Raw genomic sequence first — 17272 nt, forward strand, 5'->3', positions numbered from 1 at the left:
GATAAGGGACCATGTATAAATTCAATCCACAGACGAAGGGTTCAGGGCAGACCTTTGATGTCGTTCTCTCCGGAGGTTCACCTTGGGGTTTTACACTACAAGGGGGCAGCGAATTCAGGAACAGGACGAAACTTTCCGTATTAAAGGTCAGTAATCCAACTAACACGTCCTTCCTACGTGTGCGTGGTTTATGAAGCGACGAAGTACACTAGGAAATGATATTAACTGTAATATCCTTCGGTAGATGTGGCCTCGAGCCCTTTCTTTGTTTACTGTGTGTTTTGTAGTCAGAATTGTGGGTAGATTGATTAGCTATATTTCCATAACTGATCGTAGGTATAAGTCCAGCGACAGACAAATCACAAATGTTATACCTTTACCACAAGCTCTGATTGAAAGATAATCAGTTTTGTTTTTCGGTATAATATTACCTTCCTGGTTGACGATGAAATCCTACCCAAGTTGTTTTCCACAACGCTGATATAGCGGTCGTTACAGCTTCCGTAGGTTTGACGCGATGGCTGCGTTTTTAAGATGCTTCACACCTAATTACGTCCTCCAATGAGTAGTCTGTATTGAAATCACCTCTTCTATAAACGCTCAAAGTTTGAATATAAAGCACTCCAAAAGAATTTTCGAGAATCGAGCAACAGGATTCGCTACAAATGTACGCACGAAATGTATGAATTGCTGACTGGGTGCCCACCACCAGCAGCAATGATTGACGTTCGAAGCTCACTTTCTTATCAGAAGCCCTCTAGCGATTGGAAATTCGCAGGATGTTGCGTTCATGACAGAGTGCAGAGTTTAAATATTGTGTTACGTCGAAGTTGCGCTAAAATCTCTCGCATTCCACGGTAACGTTGTGGAACGACTACTCAGGTTTGAAATCTAGCTCACGTCTGTTTTGGGGATCACCTTCGACAAACGAGGTTCGTGAAATTTTATGCTATGTGGAATTCTATGTCTTCTCAAATTTGACAAGGTTATCTTTCTTTCCTAATTTACGAAGTGGTTTCGACGGCCAGGGAATGTTTGTAAAGTTAAAACAGAAAAACAGGTCACAATTTTCCTCGTTCAATGTTAAGTATTAACTTCGAAAACGTTGCAACGCCGCCTTAAGCTTGGCAAGTTGCAAATACGTACGAAATATAGGACATGGTCGAGTAATTCTGAGAACAGCAAGACGTTTCACGTCTAGAAAAACCAACAGGAAAAATTATTTCCTTTCTGCGTGGTCGTGTTACACGGAGGTAGTAAGAATGTCCGGAATCCTTCTTGTTATTGTTGGTAATCTCCCTTTTCCCTCAGCGTAGTTTATATAATTTTGTCTAGCCTATTTGTTTATGAGTCTGAGGAACTCTTAAAAATTCACTTCCACTCTTTTCTTGCTAAATGGATCTCGATTTATCTGATCAAGACGTTTTTCCCCTGGGATTTTTTCGTTACTTAGTGTAATATGTTCCTGTAAGCAGATTCGAGGCGTTGTTTGAAGTTCATTTATCCTTGCTTGGAATGTGTAAAAATTTTGAATAATATTAGGTCTAGAATTCTCGATGCATAAAATAATTTCCTTGATATGTGCTGCTTTTGAACTCCCTAGAAACAATTTGTTTGGCAAAAAAAAAATTGATAATGATAATTATTGTATAATTTTGTTACTATGCCAGATGGCATGTTGTAAGATATTATTTGCAACAAATAGCTATATGGAGCTTTTATACTTAAAAGATAATTTTGCATTCCCTCTATCCAAGTTTGCCTTGCTTTTTAAATAATTTTAGAGAAGTTGGTAATTAGAGTCAAGCTTCTGTCTGATAAACCTTTAATCTAATTTAAAATGTATGATAATTTAAGGATAATTTGTAACTCTTCTGTTATTTTTCCCTGGCCCAAAAGAGGTCTAGGATGTAGGGAGGATTAATAATAAAATATGCAGATTTTGTGACAAAGTTGTTGACATTGCCTCTAATTGTACAATCCCATGTTTATTTTTCACTTCTGTTTCTGTAGCAGTATTATCTAATTGTCTGTTCAATGTATCTGATGACAACATGGTATCCAAATTTTTTCATCAGGCTCTTTAGGTCATAGCAGGGGTTTCTCTAAGCATTTATTTTCAGGTTTCAACTCACTTATAAAATAGCAGAAAAAATGTGGAACATCTTTCAAACCCTGAATATGAAAAACATTTTGTTATACCCACTTGTAGATAAGATCCAGTCAGCATGGTAAAAAGGTTGTTTTTGATAGCTCTGGGCTAGGAGATTTTGTGGTTGGGTACATGGTTTCTATTCTGACAGGCAGGGAAGATTTTTGGTGTTAAATTTGAGACAGTTGGCATTGCAGGTGTACTTAAGAGATCAAATTATTGTTTTAAATTTAGCTTTTGCTGATTGATATGTATTCTGGTAATGGGAAAATATTTTTTGGCCTTTTGAAAATGATGGTATGACTTGTACATCATAGCTTGCATGAAGACAAAGTTGAATTTTTTTTTCTGTACACCCTGAGACTGGGTGGTAGATCTGGCCAGAACTTTATTGCAGTTTTGTAAAGTGAAGCAGCCACAAACAAGCTTCCCTCATTCAATAATCCCCAACATTTTTATCGGTTAGCTAATGACAGTTTGGTTGTATTATTTATATTCCTACTTGGAAATTGAGGTAATTGAAGACAATGTCTCCTGTATATATAGAATAAAATGCAAAACTTGAGGTTTTGTTCTCTATTCTTTTCCTTTGTGCTGTAAATTGTGTATGATACAACATGTATGTGCTCTTGTGAAGTTGTATAGATCTATGCATTGATTCATTTGTTTATTTAAAAAACAATATTTAAAAATAATATATAAATACTTGATTTGTTTATTTTTTGCCTGAAGTTCTAACAACAAAATTATATGACTAAATAAAAGCAAAATAAAAGGCTGCATGGTGCTTTTCTTTGCTTACACTGCCAATGTTGGAACTTTCTTTAGATAGACAAATGCTGTAATTCTAGATGAGAGGCTGTTGATTTCTGTCAATATCCATCTCAACCAGGGGAATTGATGGATTCCATACTGTCCAGTCCCTGAGGAATGATGGTTATATGTACACTAACAGGCAAAAAAAATTGTGTTCTCTCAGGGCTTAAAGCGCATGTAACGCCATTGAGAATGGAAATCAAGTTACATTGTAGCACTACCCCAACTTACAACATAGCTCATCTAGAAAAAAATATTTTTGCTTCACGCTGTGTGTTTGACTCCAAACATCAACACTGAAAGACAGGGATACAACTCTGTTGTGGAAAAGTACACACTAACGTGTACGTGTAGAGACTGATTACAAAATACTAAAAAAAAACTTTTGATGGAGATGCAAAATTCTCCTGGAAACAGATGAGATTTTGATGATATTAAATTAATATTAATCTTCCTATCCTTGGCAAATGGAGAATTCCTGTTCATTAGGCCATAATATGTGGTAAGATATTCACATTCATGAAGCTATTTTTTTTATTTCAGGTTACTCCTGGTGGTAAGGCTGATCTCTCTCAAGCCATTGCAGTGGGAGATGAAATTGTGGCTATAAATGGTATTGAATGCCAGTCTCGAGCAGAGGCAATTGAATTAGTGAGGTGTTCAAGACAAAAGCTTAAAATTGCTTTGAAAAGGTGAGCTGTATACTTTGCAGGGATAATTTTAACTTATGATTAGCAAGTTGGGTGTAATTGCAAATTATGGAGACTGATATGAATAGAACTAAGCCAATAAGATACTCCTTGTGTATTTATTTACTTCTAGCAAAGCATACTTCCCTTCAGACTTAAAATTTATTCCATTTTTTTAATCACTGCAGTACATCTGACTTATTCGAGAGGTGGGAAATGAAAACAGTATGGTTGGTGATTGCATACGGTTTATACTCATGCAAACTCTACTGAGCTCTCTGAAACCCATTTCATGTTTGTGTAAGGCTTTTTGTACATGCTCTGTCAATTTCTTCAAATGATAATTAATATTTCTTTGCTGTCATTCTCTTATTAATTACAGAGAAGGTGGAGTTATACCTGGACCTACGAATCATTCCAATGGTGCTGTGGTCAAGAAAAAGAGCAAAGTGCCAAATCTCTACGAGACAGCTTCTGAACTTTTCTCTTCATCAGATTTCTATTCCACGTTCAACGTAGATAAACAGAAATTTGCTGAGATAACTCAGAACAAGAAGCCTTCTAATATTTCCGATTCCACTGACAACCTTAGTGCTTCGCATGAAAATTTGTTAGAGAGCTATCGTCAAGCAGAATCGCAACCAAATATTTCTAATTCATCCATCATGGAGGAAACCAGTGAAAGATTGTCAAGGTCATCAACAGAGATAGCAAATGGCAGAACAAGTCCTGCAGAAGTAGATGGTCTAAGGTAGGAGAGGGCTTTGTTCATGCAATGAATAATGTTGCATAAGGGCACATGAAGGGACAAGAATCTGGGATGTAAGAAATGGATAGTTCCCCTGTAGTGCTTACATGTACATACAGAACAGTAATTTAGAGTTGGATAAAGATCCCCCTCTTTCAAAGTGCTGTGTTTACAGTATAAACAGCCAAAAAAAACAATTGTAAAAATCTCTACACTGTTTTTCATTGTCACTTTACAGTGTACACAATTTTCTGTGGTTGTTGTACATATAGTAACCATGCCTAGAAAAGAAATTTTTGTGCTTGCCCTTTGGGCAAGCTGTAACTCTGATGTACTAGCCAGAAAATCATTCTCACTAGCCCCCCAGAAGTTCATATCTTACAGTACCTGAACTGTAATTTGAATTTTCTGAAAGATTTTTCCTAAGAAGAGCAGACGCACGCAAGTGTCAGACACATTCCAACAGCCCTGGGCTATCAGTCAGGACTTCCGTTGTGCACACTGCATTAAGCCATTTGAGTTTTTACTCAACAGAATGTGGTCAATAATGTCAAAGAATTGCAAGGATTGAATAATACAGGATTTGTTTGTTTGTGATGATGACCTTACTTAGGACACCTTATGATTCTTGACATAAAGTGATTATTCAAGAGTCTGAACAGAAACAAATCTCTGTGTTTATTGCTTGCTTGACAGTGTCACGTGAAATAGACACTGCTTAACCTGAATACGTTGCATTCATCAACAACTGATTCTAAAAGGATGAAGGGTGTCAAAACTTGACTTACTTACAAGTATAGAACAGTTAGCACTTAACCCTAATATTTCAGACTGTTTTAATTAGAAATGTGGATTGTGACAAACATTTAACTTGTGACAATTGAAAGAAAAAAAATTAAAAGAATCTACTTATTATTAACTATTTCATTGTTAAAAATGATTATTTACATTGACTTTTTAATTAGTAACTCAAAGCTAATTTAACCTGTGTCACAGAAAGATTAATTCGTAAATTCTGTCAATACTTACCTGGGTAACACTAATAATACTAAATAACAATACGTAAATTCAAATATGTAACAAACATGAGAATATAAGTTACAGGTACTTAATTAGTTATTTCCTTTAATTGCATGCATGTGTTTAAAAAGTTTGTGTTAAAAGTGAAAAAAGATTTTTTGGTAATTTGTGACAATGATGACAGAAATATCTATCTTTGATTGTTAAACTGTAAATTAAATTAAATTAAATCGTTTCCTCCCAGACGTATCAACTCATTGAATAATGTAACTGCTAAAAGATTCCACAGTAGCACAGGCCTTCTTGGAGCAGCACAATTCAACCGACCAGGAACAGAAATCTATGGCAGAACCTGGAGTTTAAGGCGGTAATTCAACAAGTATTAAATCTAAAGACTAAAATGATATGTTTTAAAACTAGTAAACGTTCATTAAAAATAAGTTGACCTTCCAAAGAATTTAACCTTGAACTTTAATTAGTACCATGTGAGCTGAGTGTTAATTAAAATGATTTAATACTATATATAGTAATCATGGTAGTTTTAGTGTAACAGGACTTGGGAATGTCATCAAGGGTGCAACCAGATTTCTTCTAATGTGCCAACAGCACCTGAGCAGCAGGTCCATTTTGGAATGACTGTAATTTTGAAACTTGTGTCTGTTTTGTTAAGGGGTTAGCACTTGTTCATTCTCTTTCAAGGCACTTGAGTCTTGTTTGTGATGATGGACTTAGTTGTGTTTGTTTGTGATAAGAGAAGTCATACTTTATGTGGAGTCCTGTGTTCAATGATAACTGGGGACTTGTGTCTGTTCTGTGATAAGGGGCTTGTGTGTGTTCCGCTATAACAGGGGACTTGTGTCTCTTCTGCAATAAGGAACTTGTGTATGACAAGGGACTTGTATGTGTGTTGTGTATTGTGTAATGAAAAGGCTTGCATCTGTTCTGTGATAAAAGACTTGTTTCTGTTCTGTTGTGGGGGGTTTGTGTGTGTTCTGTGATGAGGAGCTTGTGTGTGATAACGGGCCGAGTTTTGTCTGTTATGTAGTGAGGTATTTGGGTGTGTTCAGTGGTAAGGGCCTTCTGTGTGTTCTCTGACAAGGGAATTGTATGTGTTCTATGGTAAGGGGGCTTGTGTGACTGTCTTTCCTGTGGTAAGGGCCTTCTGTGTGTCCTGTGACAAGGGACTTATGTCTTCTCTCTAAGAAGGAACTGATGTCTGTTGTCTGATATGATTCTTGTTTGTTTTCTCTGATAAGGGACATGTCTGATGGGACACTTACCATTTTGTTCTCTTGTTAGTGGTGTCAGCCTCCCAGAAGGTCACTGGCCAGTGATGCATCAACGTACGCTGACCAGCCCTGGTCGCATACAGAAGGTGATGGTGAAGAGCACCAACATTGCTGTGTCTCCTACAGGCAGAGAGGCTGACAAGTAAGTAACATTTTTGTCACTGATGCTTCCATGGTTAGAAGTAATGAATTTGTAAGTTCCCAAGGCCATCATGTACATGAAACCTTGTGTGAGGCTTATGTGGGAGGCACACAGTAGACCCTTTCAGAATAGGAGAGCACAGTTCCATCCTTACTCATTTCCTATAGCCTTTTAGTCCCAGCCTGTAAAGATGATACTCCCTGTGTGTCATACAATAGTTAGAATATCCGTTTTGAGAATTTTGCAGTTCATCAAGGCAAAATCTTTTGACAGTAAATGAAATAAATCATTTTCTGCATTCTCTTCATTTGTGTGGATTGAACTGATTGTGTTTGGCTTATTCATTAATTATGTCTCTTGGCAAAATCAAGTCAACAGACAGGAAGAAGCAGTGGAAATTCAAAGAACCCTGATGACTGGGTTGGCCGGTGGCTGATGGATGCTCCACGACATGTGGCTCAGACTGGGAGTCTGGATTACAGAGACATGTCAGATAGAAAGATAAGCCTGCAGGAGAGATCAGATGTCAACAAGAGGTAAGGAAAGGGGGCTGTTATTCAAGTCTTAAGTTTAGTCTTAGTAGCTCAAATTTTCTTTTTCTGGGTTTCACGCAACCAAGGGTTATGGCATACATGGAAAAAAGGAATTGCGTTCCATTTAAATGGCCAGGGAATATGTAGAAAATTCCAAACGCTACAACTGGATTGTGACGCTTACATTTGCCTGTCACGCAGACGCTGTTTTCCCTTTGCGTGACGAGCTCATGCTACACGTGCGCGAAGTCGTCGTGTGTCCCTCAGAGCTGAGTGTTGATCAATTGTAACAATCCCAATTTGTCACCGTGTGTCGAAGGTATACATGTATGCCTTCTTCATTAGTGTTTGTTTATACTTATCTGTATAACTTTGTTCTCTTTCAGTCAATCTCTTCCTCGAAGCAAAAGTTTCGGCGGTCCCACCTCTTACGGCGTGACAGTCACGGCAATGGGGGTCAAATGGAACGAATCTGGTAACACAGTGAATCACGCAAGAGGACCCCAACGCTATAGTTCCTCGAATTTGATGCAGGAAAAGCAATTGCGTGACACACAACCCAATGACACGTCTCCACGCCAATCAGAAACGCCTTGGAACTCACTCACGTACGCAACACCTGGTGATACAGTGGAAGTACGCCTGCCAAGGGACATCATTGGACCAAAAATGACTTCAAGTGAGAGCACTTCTAGCCTTGATTCTGTGGGAACAATGGATTCCTCTGTGGGTGGTGCACGTAGACAGGGTCCTGCTCCCCCGCCCAGGCGGAGCGTATCCAAGCTCCTCAGCTCGTTTCGGACTCGCGATCGACGGCGACCCCAGGAAGAAGTGCACATTCCACCAAGATTTGGCGCAGTTGCGAGAATACCTGAAATTGCGCCTGATCAACCAAAACATAGCGTGTCTAGATCGTGGCCGACAGACCATGTAGCGGAGAGCAAGCCAGCCGGAAGTGAGGTCACAAGGCAGTCTTGGCATGCTGAGCCCGCGGGTTACAGCGTACTAGGGGCGCATTCCTCGACGTCCAGTGATGTCACTCCTGACAGAAAACTTTCCAAGTCCTCCAGCCTGCGGTATAGCTCCTCAGTCGTGATAAGAAACATGCGTTCCTCATCTTCCTCGTCTTTTGAAGAGAAGAGCACCGCTCCGACGGTGTACCGTTCGGGACAGATGGCAGCGGAAGCTGAGCAAGTCCGGCCCAACAACCGCTCAAGCACACTTCCGCCAAGGAAAATGCTCAGCGACGTGACCGCGCCAATTAAATCGCCTGGTGACGTTGGACGATGGCCGCCGCAGAACGAACGCGAAGCGGAAAAGGGCCGGATTGAAGACACGCAGATTTTAATACGACTCATGAATGACAAAGTCACCAATGTGGAAACGTCGCCCAGCGTCAAAGCTAGGATCGCCAACTTTGAAGGAGGAATGAAGCAAACAGGTGACGGGACACCTTCACAGGAGAGGCCTCGCTTCCAACAACAGCGTTCTTTCAGTCAAGGAAGAATCGACATCCCGCAGCGGCCACTGAAAGAATCGCGCATCAGCCAGTAAGTGTTATTTTCAATTTCCCTTCACTTTTATTAATCTTACTATCAGTCTAAAGCTATGGCACCGTCCTACATTGGCGGTTTTCGATTTGTTAGGGTGGTTAGGGGCTTGTGACGCAATTTTTCGTAACGCAGTCTTTTCTCCGATTTAGCGTGTCACGCTATAGGAACGTCTGCACCGTGCGTAGCTTGTTCCCGACAACGAAATACGAATTCTCCCGTCATATTTGTTTTGCTTTGAGACATAGCCTGCGTTGCAGGCGTATAACGGGGGAGTGGTGGGGGAGAGTGAGAGCAGGGATAGAAGGAGGGGGCTCCCTACCCCTTTCCCTTGTCTAATCTCAGCAGTGGAAGAGAAATTGATACGCGTTCTCACACTAGCCTGCGAACAGGCTCCCGGTGTGCTGCCCTTATCGCTTTGCTCTCCGAATTCTTCTGTTTCGCGATCGCCGAAATTTTTTTCCGTCCTCAACGGGAGCCTGTTCGCAGGCTATTCTCACACCATCTATTTTAACTAACATAACTTATATTTAACGTGGCTAAATTGTTCTTGTTTTTCCCGGGGCTCTAGATTGTAAATATCTAGATTCGTATTTGATTTCCACACCTTAAAATTACACATGTATCGTGCGTCTATTAAAAAATCGCAACTCAATATCAAAACGATTTTTTGTTTTTCAGTTAGCAGCAAATCAATTTAAGTTTCGTTAGTTCGCATTTTCTTGAATTCCGTTTAAATTTTTATTTACACTATTGATCATAGTGATACTAACGGTAGAATTCCGTTTTCTCGAACTCCCCGCCATCTCGAACTCAAATAATTTTCCCCCAATACACTTTTTCCGCCACTTACTATCAGCTATCTCGAATCGCCGACGTCTCGAACTATTATTCATTTTCTTGTTTCCTTTCTAACAGTTTGAGATTGTGATTGTCGACTGTATACTAAAGGAAGAGCGTTCTATTGTTTTTGTTTTGTTTTTTTTTTTTTGTTCTTTGTAAATATCTGAAGTAAATTACTCCGAGGGAGAGCATACCAAGGAACCATTGAATATCGGCCCGTTTCCTGTTAATTGATGAAAGTTTTTGCGGTTATCAAATTATCTCAAATTCCGGATATTTGGCAATGCGGCGAATGCCTCCGCGCGTGGCAGACTTCTCAACCATGGGAATAATCTTAGGTAACCTTCACGGAGAGTTGTTGACACGAAGATCCAGTGTTAGGACACAAATGTTCTCTTCGTTGGATGCGCAATGTATTCTCCTTGCATGCACTACATGTAGGGGAAAGGGACAACAACAACAAAAAACCACCTCGGGAATGAGTCAAAAAATGCGTTGACTGAAAAATAAATTTTTCCTTGATAAACAGTCAGCACGGTCTTGAAAGAAAACTTAATTGGTGACGCTTTGGAATTGATATACTGTTAATTCGTTGTTACTACTTGGACAAAAAGTGACATAACGGTATTTCCAGTTTTGATTTTGTAGTAACTTATTTAATGATCCTGTAAGCCGTTAACTTCCGTATGTGGTGTAAAGCGCCCCAAATATAGCCGCAGTATTGTGAGTGTTCATTTTTCCTCGAAACTGTCATTGTTGCCAGGAAAACAAATTCAGTATTGGTTAATATTGGGGGTGTTCAAGTTTGTTTTGTCTTCGCTTGAAAACAGCGAGCAAAGTCGATACTGGCCATGTTTTCGTCTCGTATCACTTAATGAACGAGTCGAAAAGAAGGCGGTGATCCCGGCCCTAACATGAAACCTTAATAGCACGATAACGAGAGGTAATGGCTAACTGCGCTCTACATAAACATTCATAGCCTTTCAAACTTGTGTATTGTTGATTTGGTGAAAGCTTATATCATCTTAGTGTGATAGGGGATATTTGTGCAAACCTACACCTCGAACGAGTTCCTAAAATTTCGTTTGTTTTCCGAACAATTGACAGCATTATTGAAGGATTTAAATTGATTTTAAGAACATTTGCTGAGCCTAGCAGACTCGTGTAACATGACCTGAGCTGTCTTTTTCGCTGATTTGTAGCATTCGGCACACTGCTTCGATATTTGTTTACTAGCCTGCGTAGCAAGCGTTTCTGTGGGGTTCGGGAGCAAAGAATTACGGCGCGAAAAATGAAAAGAAAAAAAACACCGAAAATCCCGTTCCTCGGTCTTTCTTTACTCCCAAACCCCACGGAAACGCGTTTGTTTTTGTTTACCAGATCATGTGTGCCTAATTTGGTGTAAATATGCAAGGTATTTTGCGGTGTGTTTTGCCTGTTTAGTGGCATGTACTTTCTGCTTATTACAGAGCTGCTTAGTTCCCAGACGCTAGTTCCTAAATTTTTATGAAAACTTGAACTAAATGCAGGATTTTGTTCTCCTCTGTACAGGTCGTCGTCCATGGATTCGCTTCTAGAAACACGTCCACCCACGAGATTCAGCGCGACTTCTTCATCAACAGAGCAGCCAATATCACCGCCGATCAGAAACGATACAAGACCAACGACGAAACACTGGGAAACAAACGACAATTCGGACCGTGGCCGATCCCAGGAAAACTACAAGAGACCGTCACGTACTTTTGACGTTAAAAGCAACCCCGGGACGGGAGAACCTAGGTCTGATTTTGAACCTTCCTCTCCAGCGCGGCTAGAAAGACAACAGTCTTTAGAGGAGCAGCCTTTCATGAAATTTGCGTCGTCCGCTCGCGAGGAAAACAAGGTCAATTCGGCAATGGAAAGAACTGCCCCGGTGAGTGATAAACATTTATTAATCTCAGAAACTCTGGAACCTGACTTGAGTAGAAAACCGGCTGAAGAAGAGCCTGGACCTCCTCTGAATAACGACGAAAATGAAGTGTTTTGGGATGCAGACGATTCCTTCCCGCCCCCACCCCCGTTGCATCTTCTCGACCCCCTAGAAACGTCACAAGACAGCTTGCCTTTACCCTCTCCTCCTCGGGAAGTCCTTGTTGAATTTCCTCCTCCCTATAATGACTACGACTCGAGGCGGAATGACCCTGTCGAAAAGGAGACCTATCTGCAAAACGGCAAGGACTGTAACGATATTATAAAGCCTGAGGAAAACGCCTTGGTTGAATCCAGCGTGGTAATTGGCGAAGAACCCAAAATTGAGTTAAATGGACCCGGGAAGATCGACACGAGTGTCGTGTCAGACCAACCGTTTGAAACATCGTCGAGTACGGATCTGTCGTCAAAAGATACCTCCCCTGCAGAGAGCAAGAAAATGAGTTCCCAGAGGGCCCCGCCACCTCCCCCGCTCGTACTGACGTCAACCCCTACCAAAGATGAACCCGATCAGAAGGGCTCTTATTTGGATGTCTCCAACAGTCCCTACAGCGGTGGTTCCAACACATCCACCCCTTCAAACAGTCGCCCGAATAGCATGTTCAGTCCAAAACTGGAAGCATTGGATAAAGAAAAGGTGAAATGTTGTACTTCACGTAGAAAAAGGCGCTGAAGGGTTGAATTAAGGGTTGAATTAAGGTCTTTTTCGCCGTCTTGAATGTTTGATTGGCCCACGAGGAATTTCAAAAACCGTTAATAGCCTGTATGTTTGTTTTTGTCACACTAGCTTATATTATTGCCCCACACCATCAGGACTAGATTTACAATTGCAAATTTGTAAATTTTGTCATGAAAATAATACCCAAGGGTGTGCTAGAGGTTTGAGAAGAATTTCGCGTGAGCGAGGCTCGGGGGTGAATTTTGAGCAACTGTTACTATCAGTGGCTTGTTTGAATAGTAGATGAACAATAGCCTCCGGACACTTGGGGCACTTGGGAAGGTCCCAAGGGTGTCCGCTTAATAGAAGTTGCACTGAATTTTTTGCTTCTGTGACTCGCAAAAGAAGGTTTTCGGAAAGTTGATCTCTCACTTTATCGTGTAATGTTTGTTATTCATTATTATTATTATTATTTTTTGGTTTATTTTTCTTGTTTAGGCTGATCTCGTGGAAAGCATGAAGCAAAAGATAATCGATCTAAGATCCCAGATGGATGAAATAAAAGAGGAAATTGATGGAAACGAGGAACTTGGTCGGAAAGTCACGAGGGTAGTGGAACAGAAGGCAAGCGAGACGGAGTTTTCTAAATATCAGCGTTTCACGGGCGAATTGAACAAGATTATTGGACTGTTATTGATACTTACACAGAGAATGCATAGATACGAGATGATGCTAAATGATTTAGACATGTCTGAAGAAGCTGACCGGCAACAAAGGGTGAGTGAGCATATCAGTTGAAAGTTTCCTCGTATTATTCTTAAAGGAACTCAGCGACGGCCTTTTAAGTTCTTTTGGGCATTTACAAAATTACCTTTAAATTAGGAAATTAGGAAACCTCACAAAAGTAGTTTACCAAGACAGAAAAACACCAAAGAGATAATATTAAACCATAAAGGAGCAAGGTTGGTTGAGGATGAGTACATTGACACGGTTTACAAACGACGAACTTGAAAAATTTAGGCTAAACTTCACAAGATGCGCAAAACGTGACATAGCTCCTTTGAACAGTGGAATCCCAATTTTTCTAACCTCCTGGGGAAACGAAAATTGGTTTGAAAAATCGGCTAGTTTGAGAAATCGGGAGTAAAGTTACTGTGTTCAACTGAAGTAAGGGAAACAACTCTTGGTTCGAGTTATCGGGAGGTTCAAAAAACCAGGGGGTCGAGAATCGGGATTCCATTGTATTTTCAAAAAGCTGTTCTTTTCGAAGTCGAGGGATCTTCTTTTTCCTGTCTGTCTGTCTGTCTGTCTGTCTGTCTGTCTGTCTGTCTGTCTGTCTGTCTGTCAGTTTGTCTGTCGGCCTGTCTGCGTGCCTGCCTGTCTGCTTGCTAGCTTGCCTGTCTGCGTGCCTGTCTGTCTGTCTGTCTGTCTGTCTGTCTGTCAGCCTGTCTAGCGAATATCACAATTGTGGGGTAATTTTTATCGCAGGATATTTTACAAGAGAAAATCGAGAAGGTCGCCATGCAACACGAAGAAGCGTGTAAAATCAAGGAAGTGAACGATAAGCGGGGAGAGGTGGTGTCCAAGATTTTGGAAAATTGTCTTGAAGAAGAAGAATTTGCGGACTTTCAGTACTACATAGACATGAAAACCCAACTCGCCTTGATGCATGCTGAGATTCGGGACAAGGTAAAGATGGGAGAGGAAAGGTTGAACACTTTACATTCCACGAAGATTGACTGGAGCATTTTAAGCCTAAGCTAAGCATTACGGAAGATGATCGGAAAAAGCCGACGATGAGGCAACGATGCTTTATTTACGACGCTTTATTAGGGTAGTTCGTATAGAATCCAGTTACGGTATAGTCTTCTTTGCAGTTGATATAACGCTTCTCTCTTTCTTGACAGTGTCGGTTTGCCTGGCCTTGAACTGTATTCCTTGCCTGTTTTTGATAACTTTGACACCGGTCAGCCAAAAAGGTCTTGATTTACAGAAAGTGGTGATCTGTAGAAAAGCTTCCAGAACGCTTCAGTCGTTGAATTAGAATGCCTGATTTACCAGGAAAGTTTGGTGGACTCTTTAAGAAAACCCTGTTCTGTGTTGACGTTGTACTGTGGGTTGTTAACGCCGGCACACTGCAAAAACAGGGCTACCCCGCTCCCCTACTAGAGCAAGAAATGATCTACTCTTACCAGTCCTCACCCTTGGTGTTTTGGGGGAGAAGGGTGGGGGTGTGCAAGAGGAGGCCCATCGTTACCCCCCTCCCCCCCCCCCCCCCGTCCTCTTGGGTACTTCTAAAATCCAACAATTACTGTGATTGGCTAACCGGTATGGAATGCAGTTCAGGTTTAAGCAGCGGTTGAGAAGCGTTATGTTAGGATGCAAACAACAGCTGCGGAGAAACTAGATTAGGTAGAAAAAAGACAATTTTTGTTGCGTTTGTTTTTATAAATTTGAGTTGCGGGCACGTCCTGAAGTTTTTTGATATAGTGTAGGTTTTGTAGCGTGTTCAAAGACTTACGAATTGAATTGTGTCAATCTCTGGAAAGACTAACTATTTTTGAAGTACGAGAACAAAATGCTCTTAAGATTTGAACAGGGATACCACGTTTCTTGATTGGCTAAGATTCGGCCATTCACAGTAATTTCGATTGAGCTATTGACGGTGACTGATGAAATCTTACAACCTTGTAAAGTAATATTTGTGAACGCGATCAAAATTGTTTTTACCTCTACGAAGGCTAACAAATCGTGTACAGAGAAATTGTATGGAAATATAACGTTTACACTCGTGCAAGGTCTGCTTATGAATTGCTGAATTTTTTCAGAGAGAGATTCACAGCTTCCATTTGAAATTATGGGACAGAACGTTTCTTTATAACGCGGAAAGTTGGATAACAATATTAAGTTTTATTTTGAAGCCGAGCTCCGCCACAACGTTTTTCTTGGTCTGCTTTGAGCGAGCTCTGTTTACAAGGATAAATAGTTTTATTAATGTATCAATATAATTCTGAAAAGGCAACTACAATCTGTACTTAGTTTTTTTTGCCTAGACTAGGTCTTGTCCGCGAGATAACAGAAGACCCAAGTAAAGAAGAAACACAGATTACTAGGATAGGTTGAAAAGGGAAATTTCCACGGACGGTTTCATTCGGATTGAGGCTTAGAAAAAAATTAATTAGTCAATTTTTAATATTTATTAACACGAGGTTTCTGATTTGAAAGATATTCACTAAGTTACTATGAAGCCTTGATGTGGTCTTTTCCATTTTTTCCGCTCTAAACCTTGTTTCTGTTAAAATCTTGGTGATATAGCGGTCGTATATAGAAGTCGTAGTAACTAAATTAAAAGCTTTTTTTTAATTTAAGCTGTTATTACGTTTATAATGGTCACCTGAAAATCTAGAACTATAAAGCTAGAATAATTTGTTAAGGTTGTGAAATTCTGCTCGCACTCGGCAGGTTAATTTTATATGCGTGGTTTCGTCCTCGGTTAATCTAAAAATGGGATGATTTTCAAATCCTAAATTGTACGTTTTGTTTGCCATAGTATCCCCCTAGCCCATCAATTATCAACACCTGAATTCTCCATAAACGATGTGTTCGAAGTCCTGCGTGTAATGACAATACAGAGAATACATTAGACCGATCTGCAGGACTCCTTAATTTATATTCAAATTCTCCCAAATGGAACAGTACCACCTTCAAGAGGTTCACTGAGGAGAATTTATAGGTTGACGTTGTGGCATGAAGGGTTCCTGAGAAAATCTTTATCTTTCAGCCTTGGTTGTAGTAATAGTGAGTAACTTTCCACGAATGTGCGTGGAGAAGGGTGTCCTTAAATGGGATAATTTTATACAGATTTCTAATAGAGCTAACATTGTTGGAAATGTGTAATTTTGTAGTCATTTCGTCAGCATTTTTTTTCCTTGTCACGGAGTCATGACGAGTTATGGTACAAAGTATGTGTCAGTTTCCTATTTGGTTTGTCATGGTTAAAAAAAAAAAGAAATTGAAATAAATTGGTAGCTTATGAAGTGTTCTTGTGTGGATTTGTCGTCAGTGGTTTCATAGACGCCAGGTTATCCGGAAGAGGACTCGGGGCTCTCAAACGAGCGTGGCCCCGTAATAAGATAAGGTTAAATGTGTCCCTGTCTTGGATGCCCCATATAGGCCTTATTTCTTAAGGTAATCCCTGTGAGGTGAACTTTAGAAAACTCCTGGCTTCAGAATCCCAGGAGAGTCTAGAGATAGCCAATCCTGTGACGCCAAATTTGCTCACGTGGACAGCCCTAACGGCTTGTCTTCACCGAAACATCACCAAAACGCTCGTGGTGGCATTTGCGGGTGAACTGGGCACTGTCTAAATATAAATTAATTGTGATAACCTTGAGAATAAGGCCTATCAAGGGGATTAGCTCTCACTTTATCCTCTCTTGTCTCTGCATGTATTCGTGATTGTTATACATTGTAATCACTGTCTCTTATCTCGTAAGCTGGAAATCGGCGCACGTGACAACCACTAATTTGCAAGCAGATATTCACCCCTTCCTTGCAGGGTTGGGGCACTTGAGTAGTTTTGAAGCTCACCTAAAAAATGTAGCGTACCATACTGCACCCCTCGTCGCCCTCCCATCAATGTTGCTGATCAGGGAACAGTATAATTCTGGCGGGAAGGGAGAGATCTCACATACTACTTTCTTGTTTTTAAGTAAATTCCAATTTCTTGTTGATCGCCTTCTCAAAGAAATGATTCGACATGTATTGAATCTGTAACGCATGTTTTTCAAGGCTTCACGCGCGAATGGTGCCCGAAACGTGGGTCACACTTCGAAAAATGGGTCACACCTGAAAAAAGGGTCAC

The 17272-nt window shown here is 40.5% G+C and overlaps 1 protein-coding gene across 2 annotated transcripts; it reads left to right on the forward strand.

Annotated features, from left to right (window-relative positions):
• Window positions 1-11: 11 nt before the first annotated feature.
• LOC110057645 (uncharacterized) lies at window positions 12-16450 on the forward strand. Of its 2 annotated transcripts, XM_020764236.2 has the most exons (10): window positions 12-146; window positions 3512-3660; window positions 4040-4408; window positions 5670-5792; window positions 6725-6856; window positions 7228-7392; window positions 7776-8939; window positions 11334-12387; window positions 12907-13185; window positions 13897-16450. In XM_020764236.2, the coding sequence occupies exons 1-10, from the start codon at window positions 12-14 to the stop codon at window positions 14170-14172; spliced, it is 3846 nt and encodes a 1281-aa protein (XP_020619895.2). In that variant the 3' UTR covers window positions 14173-16450. The 2 variants fall into 2 exon arrangements, with proteins under 2 accessions (XP_020619895.2, XP_020619896.2); XM_020764237.2 differs by lacking the exon at window positions 5670-5792.
• Window positions 16451-17272: the final 822 nt, after the last annotated feature.

This window comes from Orbicella faveolata, unplaced genomic scaffold, assembly GCF_042242905.1.
Source record: "Orbicella faveolata isolate gen_17 unplaced genomic scaffold, um_ofav_v1 contig_35, whole genome shotgun sequence".
Classification (NCBI taxonomy): Eukaryota; Metazoa; Cnidaria; class Anthozoa; order Scleractinia; family Merulinidae; genus Orbicella; species Orbicella faveolata.

Excerpts from the sequence above, each read along its gene's own strand:
- LOC110057645 (XM_020764236.2), top strand. The coding sequence starts at position 12 with ATGTATAAATTCAATCCACAGACGAAGGGTTCAGGGCAGACCTTTGAT. Across the intron at positions 6,857-7,227 it reads ACAGGCAGAGAGGCTGACAA|TCAACAGACAGGAAGAAGCA; the intron begins GTAAGTAACATT and ends GGCAAAATCAAG. Across the intron at positions 12,388-12,906 it reads AAGCATTGGATAAAGAAAAG|GCTGATCTCGTGGAAAGCAT; the intron begins GTGAAATGTTGT and ends TTTCTTGTTTAG.